Here is a 15,254-nt window from a genome sequence, read left to right on the forward strand (position 1 = left end):
TTGAGGTATATTTTGGACAAAGTGGGCAGAAAAGGGCAGCTGATTTACAGCAGTATCACTTCCCCAGTTCATTTTGCTGCACAACCTGCAAAAAATTGTGCCAGCAAAAAACACAAGTGTCTCAGGAGGGTTTCTATGTTGTGCTTTAAATGGTCACTGGATAAAGTAAACCTGTTGTTCAGGTTTTGTTATGCACAGTAACTTAGGTAATTTCTCACTTCTGTGCTGCTGCCTTGAGTTTCTTGACTTAGAAAGTACAAGGAGAAATCATCAAATCGGCGTAAAGCCACAGCAGGTAGTTGTCCCCTTTGATGAAACTTCTAAAGATGTGGAATGACACTGTATGTTTGACTGCTTGGTCTTCATAGTCTTTAAAAATGTTTAAACCATGATAGTGGCCACAATGAAAAGCAAGCAGTGGTCTGAACACAGCATGACCTATACTTTCAAAAACAGAATGCAGTGAAGTGTTGTTGTTACTGTTGTAATATTGTATATTGCCTGTGTTCTGAGATGTTCAGTCAGGGAAATAAATTTCCCTTCCATGTGCATCTGACCTGTAGAGCACTGATATCAACTGCATAACGGAACAATTAGTTCAGTTATGCGCTTGATACCAATTAAATCAGGCAAGGGATTTAATTAACATTGCCACTGTCTTTCTTCTAGAAATAAGTGTGACTGTATTTTCTATTTCCTGTTCTTCTTCAGGGCATTTGACGTGGAACTTCTTTATATAGCCCAGCACTTGAAAATACCTATAACAGAAGTTGCTGTCAACTGGACTGAAATAGAAGGTAGGCAAATTGTTTATATTCTTGTAAGATTCCTTACATGTCAATCCAGAATAAAGTATCCAGTGGTCTGCCCATATTTCACTCAGTTTTGATAACACACAGCCTTCTTTCCATACAAATTTTGAACTTCCTGTCCTTGCCAGCCTTCTTGCATGGCTTGGTACAGGAAGAGTAGGTGAAGGAGTAACAAGGGAGAGAAACTCTGCACTCCCACTGCAGGCAAAAGTAGGTAGTTATACTGCTAGGACAAAACACTACTTTAACATGTCCTCTCGCTGTAATGTGTTAATACAAATAGAGCAATTGTAAAACACTGTGCAGGAAGTCTGACTATCGTCGCTTATTGATTCAACTCCATTTCACTGTGTCTTGCCTTCCAGAATTCTCAGCTATTAAGGCCTCCTCTGAGGCACCATCTCTTCTGAAGATGTGATGTTCTTTCAGACCCGTAGGGAGGTCTCTGACACTGGGTTACTGGAAAGTATAGCTCCATGCATATTTTGTCATAGCAAAGCCAGCTGAAGAGGTAGGTACTGCTTGCTTCTGCTCACTTACCTCCCATCAAATGCAGTTCCTCCATTTTTTTTCCCCTTTTTGTGTTTTTGTCTTTTCTCAATCTGAATCTCTTCCCCTCAACACAAGTCCTGAACAACAGATAGTACAATGAACTGCAGTGATGATGAAGGGTGCAAGTAGAGAACATCCTGAGACAGCTTTGCTAGAAAGGAAATGCTTCTTTTCGATGCAGTTCCACACGTGCATTACACCTATCACAAATGTTAGCAGAGATGGAAGAAGGCTTGGTTTCGTGGTGTAGGTTCCTTACTTGCCTGAAGATTGGCACATTCATATTACTGCTGTAAGATAAGGTGGTGGTCTTCTTCTCCAAAGTTGATAAAAAGATCATTTGACTAATTATTGGTGTTCAGGTTCCTATTTACTTGAATAAAGCCCTGTCATGGAGAAGACTGTGCATCTTGTCACATACATGGAATTACTGTGCTGCTTGCAAGCTAGAATCTCCCACTTGCGGCATAATGTAATTACTATAAAGCAATAACTTTCAAAATATAAATTTTTATTAATGTTAAGATCTAAGTTGTGTGACTGAGTGTGCTGAGAATGCAGAGTTTCAAGACTGCTTAGGTGTGTGTCTTGCCAGCGCTCATTTTTTTCTAATAATGTCCTGATTTTCTTCTTCATTAATCACAGGTTCTAAGTTAGTAGAAGTTTGGAGCTGGCTGCAGATGGGCAGGGATCTTCTTTTTATACGACTGCAATATATGACTGGTGCCTGGCAGCTTGAAAGAAGAAAATATAATTAGGTTATTTACATTTTCCAAATATATTATTATATTTAATGGAACATGAGAACAGTTTCAATCAAGTGAAGTAGTGATGAAAGCTGAGGTAATTTGTCATTGCTCCTCCTCTTGTATGTTTCATTTTTGCAGCATGTATGTGTTTTGTAAGATTGCCAGCAGGAAATTTGTACATTTTTAAAAGAGAAAGCATTTCAAAAAAGATTTTCTTACCTGGTAATCAGTTTTTATTTTATTAAATTGTAGCTTTAACATGTCTTATAAATTAATTCAAATAAATATATCTACTTTTGTCTCATCACACTTCTGGAATTTCCATATACGTATTAAAAAGAGGCACTATTCTACATTGTGCAATGTTGTGTCGGGAATGACCTCAACCATTTGTTTCTGTGATATCTGGAAATTTTAGGCCATATTGCAACTTGGAATTATCATTCATGGTTCACATTGATGCAGGTTTAGATTCAATGTTATGGGAAACATTAATGGATTTTACTGAGTTATAACAGTAATGTTCTTAAGGTTGTTCTCAGGACTTTTCAGTAGTCTCTTAAAATTCCAAATGTTTTTGTCTGAAGCTGAAATAGTTTTCCTGAGATCAAACTGCAGATCATGTGCAGACTATAGAAGGTCCAAGACCAAGCACATTTAGTTTTAAAATGTTGTCTTTTATAAATGTGTTTTGTTCGTGTGTACTAATTATTCCTACCTACTCAAGGCTAGAAGTCCTTGACATCTATAGGTCTGAAGTGAAGAGAGTCTGGAAAGCTAGTTCAGAGTATGCAAAAATGAGACCCAGTGTACACTGGGGGGGCTGTGCATTGGCAATGCCAATCTGATGTTTTCACACTTCAAATGAGATCAGAGAGGGAGGGAGGGGTCTTGAGTCTTTCACAGTAATGTCATACTATGTTACAGTACAGTAACACAGTTTCATTTGTGCTTTCAAAATATTTGTGGATTGCCAACAAACTAAGCCAGTCTGTCTTTCAGAAACATACAAATTTCAACAGATGTAAAGAATGAATGGTATATGGTTGTACTTTCACATGCAAATTCACTGGTGATTTTTCTTATTCTTTCTGTAATATTGACTTGAATTTTGTTCCTGTTAGGGTTACTGCAGTTTTCTATCAAGTGCTGGAATAAATTCTCAAAAAATATATTCAGTTTGATTTTGCAGGCTTTATTCTCTTGTCTAGTCCAGATACATCTCTGTCACTTCTGCAGAATCAATCACAACTCCTCAATGCCATTACTAGAATAAAATACCAGCTTCTCAGTTTTTGTAAAGTGAATTTCTGTGATCAAACCTAAACAGTAATAGCTCTGCTCATAATTGAAGTTGCCCACCAGTTTTCAAAAGTAGATTCTCAAAATTTTCCTCACATCTTACCTTAGAATTGAGCATGTTTGAAATTTTAATGAAAGTAGCTCACCTCTTTCAAATTATGAGGCTTAGGCCATCCATTATTTTTAGCATGATAAGTAAACATCTGGTGATGTCTTCTTAAGAAAAATTCTTCTTTTGAATTATATGCCAAAGGTTGGAAAGAGGGTGCTAAATATATTTTTTTTTTATAATTTCACAGAATCACAGTATAGTTAGGGTTGGAAGGGACCTCTGGAGATCATCTGGTACCCTGCCGGGGAAGGGTTACCTACAGCAGATTACACAGGAATGTATCTGGGTGATGTTTGAATGTCTCTAGAGACTCCATGGTCTCCCTGGTCAGCCTGTTCCACTGCTCTGCCACCCTCAATGTAAAGTTCTTCCTCACGCTGAGGTAGAACTTCTTGTGTTTCACTTGAGCATATTCTACAAACTTTTTTCAAAACTTTGCAGATAAACTCTCCAGTAACTCTCTCCTTATTGAGCAGTCTCCTTTAGCAACTGTGCATATGTCAGGCCAACAAAATACTTGATTCCTTCCACCTTAGAGATGTAGAAGTAAGACCACATTTACAGTCTCAGCACTTTGTGGAGCTGAGTGCTAGAACTTGTTTGCAGGGAATTCTCTTATTGTTTCAGTGGATTTGAGCTGTAGATAAAGGTCACTACATGTCTCCATAGTCCGTAGACTCTGAGGTGGACAGACATGGCACTGGTCACATCCATATGTCCCTTCTCAGCTGCCTGTCAAAGCAGGATTGCTTCTTCTAAACTGCCTGCTGGGGATAGTCCTTGACCTGCACTGACCACCACACTGTGCCCAAAAGTATTTTGGGAGCAGAGATAGACAGCTGTGAGACACCTGCTACAGTGTGGTTTGCTTCTATAGGTGTGGCCTGTTGTATTCCATTGCAGTGGAGATAAAAGCTGAACTGGAATAAAAAAAGGAGTAAACTGGGACAGAAGGAGAACGCGGAGAAGTAGAAAAGGAGACTGATCTGGGGCTGAGATTGACAGTCAGAGAGTGAAATAGAAGACTTACTTTACCTGAGAAGGATGGTTAGCTTCACCTTCTGTCACTCATGTACCAATCAGAAGTCTTCTGGGTAACATACCTAATTCCTACCTAGTATTTGAAGCTTATGAAATACAAGACACACAGGCTGTCACAGGTGACCAGGACACCACCAGGCACATGCTCTAACAGAAGTTTAGACTCACACTTGGTTTCAGGTTTTTGCTCTGCTCTGCTCTGTGTTCCTTCAGGCTCAACATACCTCAACAATCCCAGAATCAAGGGAAGATTATCCTAAGCACCATTTCAGAAGCAGATGTACTGGTTTAATTGCACACAGCCATAAAGAGGAGTGTTCCTGCTCCCTCTACACCTGTTCTTTGGCTGCTTAGAGGCTCCCTCAAGCCACTTCAGCTCACTAGAATGGCAGGATGCTGTCTTGTTTGCTATTTTTTCCTTTCTTCTGAGGTAGTTTTCTGCCATTTCAGTGATCCCTGAGTGGTCCAGCAGGCACAGGTGCAGCAGCAAGAGGAGGGCTTCCCCTTTTCACAGACGTGAACTCACCACAAGTTTAAAGACTGACTTGTCACCTGGAAGCTAGTACACTTTTCAAGAACAGGAAATGTGAATTTAAATTCCCCCTTTTTTAAGCCTAGGTAAGACCTGAGGTCTTGTTGCCCTCTTAAAATGAGACTCTTAAGTCCTGGCTCTGGCTCGTGATGTATTTCAGGGCCCCCACTTGATTTTAGAGTGTCACAAGATAGAATGGGAGGCTAAGCAGACAACTTCCCTGATCACCAAAGCTGTCATTCAAATCAGTCCTCTGCCTAACTGGTCCTCACTCTTCTCTTTATAGATTTGCAGAGATACATTTCTATTTCAGTGGACTCTTAACCTTTACTATTTCTTCCTACCCTTGCATTTGCAGGGGTGACCCAGGGAGGTGAAAGTCTTCTATGTTACTGTCCTGCATGACCCAGCCCTCCAAAGACACATCAAAACAAATTATTCTCACAAACTTTAAAAAGGAAATAAAAACAAATAGAGAAAATCTACATGATAATTTTGCAACATTCTTACCAACATCAATGTCTGCATAGTTAGTGCTTTCATAAATAGAAATTTCAATGTTTAAAAAAAATATTTTTATATCTCTGCATAAAAGCCTTACTTTTCTGCACCCTTTAATACTTCATAAGAGACTTTTTCAAGGGGCGACTTAATATCAAAGAGTTATCTTTGAAAAACACATGCAGAAAAAGCAAGTTACTGAAAAAGGTTCAGTAATTTACACAAGTTTTCTTCACATTGTAATTTTTTATCACAACTCAAAGCAACAGCAATGCAGTATCCCTTGATATACACTTAGCTTTAATCCTTACAAGCTATTTTTTTAACTCATATTTTAAATATCGATTGGAAAACCAGTAAAAATATCTCTTTTTACTCTCAGGCATGTCTGCAGATGTGCAGTATGTTTTCTTTGACAACTCTAGCAGTTAATATCTCAAACAGGTTTCAGCAACACTGCAGCATTATCACAAGGCAGGGTAACTCTTAAATGAGTAATAACACAGCTTTAATCAGTTTTAGCCTATATAAAGTTCTCAGAGATCACTGTTGTGAAGTGTAAGCAGACAAACATAGAAGATGGCTCCAGCTCATTCTGCAGAATTGCGTTCAGCAATACATAGATTTGCAACTCTCAAAGCTTCTGTGCGGACCATTCCACCACTGCCAATGTCCAGGTTAGTTTTTTCACCATAGGAAATTAAATTATATCAATATGTATAAGCACAGCAACATTTCCAAGCCATTGAATAGTCCCAGACAGTATTTAACTTGAATTCTCTGCTAATGTTTAAGGCTCTGGAGACCTATCCATAATTATTTATGTACCTATTGTCCAAGTGTTCCTTGATTTCACAGTCATAATGCTGACTGCAAACTAAAAATAGTTGAAATGAAGAGACAGGCAAAGACAGAAGGCTGCAATGAAGCTTCTGTATCTCAATGTTTATTACTTAAAATAACATCTAACCTTATTTATGATCCGTGTATGTTTCTTAGGGATGCAGTGGCATGTCTGTAATAGCTCAAGGGGTATGAATTAAAGTAGTGTTCCAGCATTGTTGAAGGCTGCACCCTGCCAGTTGAACCATAAGTTATCTACCTCTTTGGGATAGGGATTTAGAGGTTTGGATGCTACTACGACCTGCCTGTTGCATTAGCCAACGGCACATAAGAGAGTCTTGAGCGCACAAGCCCTCAGGGGCTCAGGGGAGAAGCTACAGACAAACCTTTGTTTCTTACTGGGAAAAGAAATGGCATTTTCATATGACCAAGCTTAACTAATAGTTGTGAGATCATAGCTGAGAGGGGTGTGCTAGAATATGATTTCATTTAATAGATCCATCAGAAAAGAAAGAGCTAACTAGCCTCCATTTTCCTGGATATTTTTTAATCTATTTTTCTTTATACTGTTCATCGAGCTGTTCAACTGCCCAAGCTGCATAATTAGGTATTTCCCTGATGTAAGAAAGAAACAAAACTTTTCCAGTCCGGCTTGCTGGACGCAGTCTTCCAAGTACCTGTACACTCTTGCAGGTGTATCAATCTGTAAATCAGTCTGTAAATTGTCGGTCTGTCTGCCAGATCCTTAAACTACACACATTTACATACAGTAACACAAACACAGTATGTTTGTGTTAGTGCAAAAAGTAGACCTGCTTTTTACTAAAGCAATGTTTTCAATGTTTCCCTTTCTGCAGAAGGAGATGAACTCTTGCTGGATATGGAATCTGCTGGTAATATCACTCCACACCTGAAGTTAAATGGTCTAGCCCATTTCAGACCAGCAGCCAGGTCAGCAGTAGCTCTTCAATGCACTGTAAATGCATGACTGCAGTTACTAGAAATATTCTGACTTACTTGAGGCAAACAGCAGCAAGCAAGCTGCAGCAGCACGGGCTGTGGGGCGGCTGGGCATGTTGGCCAACTGCAAAGTAAGCATTTCTACAGCAGGAAAGCCACTACAAGCAGGGAATACTCCTTTTCAGACTTTCTGCAGCTTCCAGATATTGCATTAAAGCCTCTGAATTCTCAGACCTTTTCTAAGGACAGTCTGCCATCAGCAAGCAGTATTCAGTCATAAGAGCTTTAATAGGCTGTGAGAGGTTATCCTTTGTCTACATTTACTCTACCACACATCCCAGCACTCCCATGCAAGCAGCAAATTCTATACATAATTTACTTATACTCACATTCTCTTTCTACATATACACTCAGTATTCAAGAAACAGCTGCAGACCAAACACCCTCCCAGACTGGCTTAGCCACAGGTGATCCTTCTTACCTACATGACCTTAACTCCCTCTCAGGTCCATGCCTTTGCATCCGTCAGGCTCTGCTTTCCTTGAGTCTTCACGTTTTGCTGTCAAGATCACTTTCCTCCTTTGAACGTTGATCAATTTGTCATTTTAGCAGAGCGAACTTCAATATCTAGACTGAATCCAAGCCTTTGTCACTGGCATGTTCTGTGCAATATTCTTGAAGAATGAGGTGACATTAATTCTGGCATTCCCATCTGGTTTTTGCCATGTTCTGATGTTTCATCTGGGGTTATTCTGAAGCTGTAGAAAGATCCCGTTACAAAACAAAGGGAAATATTGACTGTCCACTTTTGGATGGAGATCAGAAGAGTTATTTGCACCACACAAGGATGAAGAATCATTGAGTTCTGCAAAGAGTTTTGGCAAATTCACTTTGCATGGTCTCTGGAAAGCAGCCTTCCACATGTGGGACAAATCCGTATCTTCCTATCTTTGTAGAGTAGAGAAAGGTTTAGCTAATTATGTCAGACAGACTTCACCCAGTAGCCATATTATAACCTCAGTTGTACAGGCTGTCATAAACCACCCACTGCATACTCTGAATCATCTGCTATCAAACTAGGAACAAGGTTAAAACCACAAGAAATTTCTAACTCCGTTTGGCTGACTAGGTCTGATGCTATCTGAGGTCTCAACAAGAGAACTGCTGATAACTTTCATACCTTGTTGCCAAAAAACCAAAAACTCAAAACTATATCCATGGCCATCTTCCAGTCTTTAAGCCAAGTCATAAATTTTGGAAATTGTAATCAACTGTGTCAGCTCTCCCTCTGGTTGTTTTACAAGTCTGGCTAGGTTCTGCCTCCTAGAAGGTTCATGACAATGAAAGCTTAAGCGCAGATGAGGTTAGAACAACCTTTACTGTTTTTTCATCAAACAATAAACTTCTGGCCTCACAAAAATGTTTTCTGATGTTATGTCTGATTTTACTATTCTTGACAATTTATTTTCTCAATAAAAAGCTCCATGAGAACAGTAACAGGAGAAAAAACCAGTTTTCTGCAGTACTGCTAATGGGGCTACAAGAAGGACCAATTATTCTCATAAAGGAGACAGCAAGCAATTTTATTCCAGTATTTGCTAGAAAGATAGAAAAAAAGGCGTGGTTGACTGCACAAGAATATATTAATTTTAAGCAACTGCTGCATGCACTGCTCATGTTTTCATACATTGCCTCAACTTCCATGATACCTCTGAAATTCTTACACCCACACTCATATCTACATGTAGTGAACCCATGGCAGAAGAAATCTGGACCTTATCAATTCACTTATAAAATGAATTAATTACTTAAAAAGTCTGTTTACCAAAATAAATAAATACAGCTAGACAACTTAATAGACCCACTCATTTTTAAGTATTAAAAAAGGAATAAGGAATGCTGTGATTTTTCAGATCCTACAGAAATACTACAGAGTGGAGATGTTACTTGCCATTTTGTCTACATGTGTGATGTTTGTCCTTCACATACTTGACAGTGCCTTCCTAAGTCTCATGATAACCAAGGAATAGCAAACTTCATATCCTGGACATTACCTTCCCCAGAAAATAGAAGAGAATCATCATAAAATCGCAAATACAGGATCACTGCTCAGGTACCCTAGAAATTAGTTACACCTGAACAGTCATTCAAAGGAGAGAGAACGTGGTTGCATCCTACACTAAGACTGAAGGAAGAAACAATCAGTGTAAGGCCCACTCCATTCCCTGAAACCATGGATGCTCTGCCTCCCATATGGAAAGGTTTTGGAGAAAATAGCAAGGGAAGATTATCTTGCTGTGTGCCCCCTCCAACATCATGAAGGAATTTCAGGAGTGGCTTGAACAGACCTGCATGGTTACAGGAATCTAATTTCACGTGTAATGATTTCTCTGGGTTGTAAACTAATGAAGCATTCTTTCTATTCCTGGCTACTCCTGATTTACTCAAGATTATACAGTACATCAGTCTAGCCCTAATCTGGAACATGGGCATGATAATTTATTTACCCTCAAAAAACTCCTATTGAATTTTCCAGTGGTAGGACAAAAGATTTTAATATGTTAGAATAGAAGCTCCTTGCTATGAACAGCAAATATTCACAGGGGATATGACATAATTTTGTTGATTACCTAGGACCCCAATTATCCTGTCTGCAGGCTGCACTAAAAATCCCGGGGTTTAGCTTCTCTCCGCCTAAGATGTTCTCTATTAGTGTAAGCACTAGGCATATAGTTCTGTAGGTGTGCAGTCAACACCAAGCAATCATGTTCCCTGCTTTAAAGAAGCTTTATTATGCACAGTGATTACTTTGGGGAGAATACAGTCTTTGCTACTAAGTGCAAATGTAATGCATAATATCACTGTACAAGTTTGAGCAATGTGCAAGAGCTTTTATTTTCCCATCAAGCAAAATGTTTGGGGAAACCATTTGCAGAATGATCATTTGTAAAGCCTCTACTGCACTCACTTCAGATATTTAAGAACTAGGTAAATTCAGCAGATAGACTGCTATTCTCAGCTGTGTCTAGGTAATAATTTAGGAGTACCCTAAAAGTTTCTTAGGAAACTCACATCCCTAGCTCTGCAAAAGGTTTGTTCTTTCCATGTTTCTGCTGCAGACTTGTCAACATTTTGTCCATAATTTAATCTGCATTTATATCCACTCAGAGTTGAATCCCATACAGTCCTTCTAGATGGGACTGTGTCCTTTAGAGACAAATTCTTCATTCTCAAAGAAGAGGATAGACCAAAGTGAGCAATACACCTAAGATGGCTGTTGCCTTTGTAGTCAGTATCACACTAAAGAACTTCAAAATAAATGGACTCACATTTCCCAGGGCTTTGCTTAACACAGTAAAAAAGTTTATGGGGAAACATTCACTGGATGTAAAGTCAGTGGCAAACATAATCTTTGATATCGGAGAGATAATGTAGTTAAAAAAAAAAGGAAAAAAGAAGACACAGTTGTCATTTTGCTAAGATGCAAACCTGACATCAAAATGTTATGTGGCAACACACAGTTTGTGTTTGATAAGCGCCACTAAGTCTGAGGGAACAGACCTTCAAGTAGAAGAAGGGTTTGCAACATAGAAGTAGTTTCACACAAAAAACTCACCAAACTCTGGATTAGAGCCAGAAAACAGTAATGCTACTAGTATTTTGTTTTCTGTTGTGAGGCATTATACATGCACACAATATTTCAAATATAGCTGTCATTGAGTAGATTGATTACATTAGTGCAAGGCTTCTCAAGTTTTATGATGCCACGGCTTTCTCAACAGCAGGGAACAGTCAGTCTTACAGATCTACTACATTTTTGCCAGAAAATAAAAGGATAATGACTTGAAATACGAATGCCACAGTAAGGCACATGATTAATAGCTACTGAGTAATAAAATCATTGCTGACAAAATATATCCAATGACAAGTTTAAATCTTTTCCAATGAAAAGTTTAAATATCCTCTTGGGAAAGGAGTCCTCTGTCTTATTTCCAGTGCTGCAGAGGCGTTTTATTCAATGGCTTCTCAGGCGAGTGTTGTGAAGCAGTTTCCAGCACACGGACAAGAACCAAGACTTCCCATTCTCAGACACATTCCTCTGTTAAACTGGAGGGTGTGTACCTCTTCATTTAGTCTGTATCCTCAAGAGTCTTGCACTCCTTGCTGAACAGTAGCCCAATTTCAAATAGAGTTTGGTGGCCTCATACTAGACCTTTCCATAGCTCAGTGGCTGTTTCAGAAAGGAGGTACCACAGATTAAATTCCTTTAAGCAAAGCAAGACTCAGAGCCCCTCTTCTCCATTTTGTTGTAACCATTACATTGCTGTGGTAACGTAGTTCCTACTTCCTACCTTCCTCAGAAGATGGTCTGGTGTTCGCTCTCCTACGAAGAGGTGCAACTGCCTCTTGAAGTACACATTTCAAGGGTATTGTGTGTTTTCTACGAGCTGACTCCAAATGGCTTTGCTCCTACACACGTTAAAACAAACCCAGAAATTGCCATGCAGAGGCATATGGAGCCCCCATGCCATGAAGAGATAGCCTACATAAGGTTCTGGTACTGCTGTAAGGTGGGGTCTTGATCTTCTTGTTTGTCATCCTCATCTCTTCCTTCATGTCACTACCGCAAAACCACACCTAGAGCAGCATGTTGCCCAGTTGTCCATTCGAAGCATGCTTCATTTTCAGCAGGACCTTTTACCCATCAAACTCCCCACATGGAGACTCAATTACAAATGCCTGTGCAAGGGAAGGGACAAGAAGCCACAGCCAAGGGAAGGTGGATTGGTCCCTACTGAGAGCAGTCCTGCATTCATCAGCTGGAGACCACCATGGAGTCACACACACACTTCACTCACCCTCCTGTGGGAGCACCCAGCCTTGTCCATCATGAAGAGCCCAACCACCTGCCTTCCACTGTGAGAACCACCCCACTGTGACTGAGTACCATCTCTTATGCTCAACAACTTTCAACTGAGAGACTAAGGCAAGGAGGGAGAATGCTATTACTATCAACAAAACTTTACCAAAAAGGGATTATACAGCCATGTTGTGGAAATGAGATCTATTCCCCAACTCTTCATTAAGACATAATTAATTGGGATGTTTTGTAGCATAAGACTAAAAGCAACAGAATGATTGGTTACTTCTGCTAGAGAAAATTAGATCGGAAGTATCATGGGAAAATACTGAACAAGGAAATTTTTCTAAAATACGCTCAGTCCATGGTCTCATTTCTTCATCCCCTGAACCATGTGGTAGTTGTTTATAGTATTCAGTCTTAAGTCTTGTCTTCACAAGATACACAGTACAATACCCCAGTAAGTGCCACCAGCCCACTGGAAGTACCAAATTAGCTTAAAGAAACCTGAAGGGAGAAGTTGCTTCAGCCAAGAAGAATATGGGCCAGGTGACGGACTCCAGCTTTTGGAGTTGCTGCCCCCACCAGCAGAGTCCTGTCACTATCCATCACATGGTCAGCCAGAAAACAGCCCTCTAATCCAAGGCAAAGACTCAACCTGACATCTAGAGATGGGGGGGGGGGGGACACACGTTACACCACCACACCCTGGCCCCTACCCTCACTATTTTCATGTTCTTAGCATCCTTGACTTGGTACCATCCCAGCTGTAGGCCCAGCTGGGCTATAAAGGGAAAATAGCATCCACCTTTTCTTCTAAAGCTTTTGGTCATTCTTGCTCTTATCATTAGGCCACCTGGATGTGATATAAGAAGGTACAACAAGCACTAAGTGCCTGTCCCTCATCTTTCCTGTCCATCTCTCTTCCCAGCAAAGCCCCACAAAGCTACACCAGCCCCAGTACTGGTTATTCACAGTGCAAGCAGCCTGGACAAGAATTACTGCTGGCTTTCAGCAGACCTCACTGCTTTCAGTAGACCTCTGCAATGACTGTCACTCTTATTACTGGCCCAAAGCACACAGTTACTGCTCCTGCTGCTCTTCCCACATCAGTGCCTCTGAGTCCTTATTTCCCTAAACTGCAGCCTCTCAACCTGCATTCTCCATCACCTGGAGGCTGCCAGGCAAGACAGCAAATATCTCACACAGGCTGGTGAAGAAAGTCTTCATCAATTTTATCTAAAGCCACAGAGGAAAAGGGCAGCCCCAACCAAATGCCAGTTGAAATACACAGCACAGCACACTCTTGCCCCATTCACATTAGAAGTGCTGCCCTTCTAGGCAACCCTCTACTTTCCAGAACTTCCCCCTACAACCTCCAAAAAGCAACTAAACCAAAAATCATTCATCCCCAGAAAACCTTTGAAAATATACCACCTAAGACACAAATTCCTGCTGATTCTTTAACACCTGCAACCCAGTTTTCCAACACAGCTGGACTGCTGGTGGATCATTAGAGGCCCTAGACGCCGTAATGCAGGCACATGTCAGTAGAGACTGATGCACAAACTGAATTAGACATACAGCCCTTAATGCAGCAAAGGGTAACAGAGCAGTAGTGGTGATGCTGCAGTATATGTTAAATATAAGGCATCTTTGCCTGCCACCTAGTATTTTACACAGTGTTGCGATTTGTTATCCACACCAAGGCAGAGATGTCCAGACCACATGATATTTTCTCTCTCACAAGAGCTTAAGAACTCTGGCTTCCCTAAATGTAAATGGAGAGTTTGAGGAAACACAAGCCTTTGATGTGTGTGGGGAGATGTAACGTATTTAGGCAGAATATTTTAATTATGTGAATTACAACAGGACAGCCTCCTCTTTTTCTTTTTAGCATACTGAGTCATTTCCACTTGGACTCTGCAAACACGGACCCTCGCACTATGTTTAAGTCTTTGGAATAAACAATTAATGTTGTGCTCCAGCTTTCGCAAGCCTAAAGCAGAAAAAAGAAATCACTCCTTTTCTTCTTTATTTCCCTGTGCTTGTTAGTGCCTCCTTTGGCAGAGACTGGAGCTAGTTGAACATCCCAGTTTGAGACACACAGTGCCAAGGACCAGTTTGCTGAAACTATCTCATCCTGTTCCCAGGGACTGACTTCTGAGCCTTCTCTGAGGCTTTCAGTTGCCATCCAGTCTCATTTGTGTACAAAATATGGAGCGATGAGTCAGACTAATTTCTTGCCGTTTATGAAGAAAACCTGATACCTTGTGCATAGTTGTGGTATTTCTATACACAGTTTATATACTTGCCACCAACTTAGTTTTATTTTTGAGCCTTTTGATTTTTTTTCATACAGTAATTGTTCTGCTGAAGTCTGTAGCTAAATGAGGTGTTTATTCAGCATCTGTGCTTTCTAAATATTTACTAATTAAGATCTTTTTTAAAACTTTTTCCCTCAGCCTGCTCACTAGGCAGCGTAACTTTTTCCATTTCTTTGATCCTGAAGCCCCCTTTATTTTTAATCATTCTCCTCTTGGCAGATGAAAGAAAATGTGGCAATATATACCAAGCTCTTCCCCACCCCTCCAGTTAACAAAGATACCAGTACATCAAAGAATCCATCAGAACAAACTACTTCCTATGCAATAAGCCCTCTGTCTCTGGAATAAGCAAGTTTATCTTCATTGTGCATTCCGATAAGATATTATTATAGTAGTGACTTTAATTACATTTCTCATTATTACATTAGTGTGCAGTAACATAGGGTTTCACTGAATCTAAATGTGTTAGATTGTAGAATATGGTGCCTTTAAGTCTTGTGATGGGGGGAAGTAAAATTCTGGAAGCCACAAAACAACAACAACAAAAAAAAAGGTCCATCTTACAGTTGGGCAGATGTCTCTGTGGAAGGAGTGAGGAAATTTTTCTGGAATATGGTCTGGAGGGTGGAAAAAGATGAAGAGGCATCATGAAAAGGCAACAG

At 40.1% G+C, this 15,254-nt stretch overlaps 1 protein-coding gene across 5 annotated transcripts in view; it reads left to right on the top strand.

Annotated features, from left to right (window-relative positions):
* ALG5 (ALG5 dolichyl-phosphate beta-glucosyltransferase) overlaps positions 1–15,254 on the top strand; it is a 40,633-nt gene that overhangs the window by 17,106 nt on the left and 8,273 nt on the right. For 2 of the 5 annotated variants that reach the window (XM_032678852.1, XM_032678851.1), the window contains exons 5-6: positions 712–797; positions 2,010–3,287. In XM_032678852.1, coding sequence (XP_032534743.1) covers positions 712–797; positions 2,010–2,122 — 199 coding nt within the window. In that variant the 3' untranslated portion in view covers positions 2,123–3,287. Of the gene's footprint in view, positions 1–711; positions 798–1,177; positions 3,288–15,254 lie in introns of those variants that run through there. The other 3 variants (XR_004355207.1, XR_004355206.1, XM_032678853.1) reach the window with 3 other exon arrangements.

The sequence above is a fragment of the Chiroxiphia lanceolata genome, chromosome 2, assembly GCF_009829145.1.
Source record: "Chiroxiphia lanceolata isolate bChiLan1 chromosome 2, bChiLan1.pri, whole genome shotgun sequence".
Taxonomy (NCBI): Eukaryota; Metazoa; Chordata; class Aves; order Passeriformes; family Pipridae; genus Chiroxiphia; species Chiroxiphia lanceolata.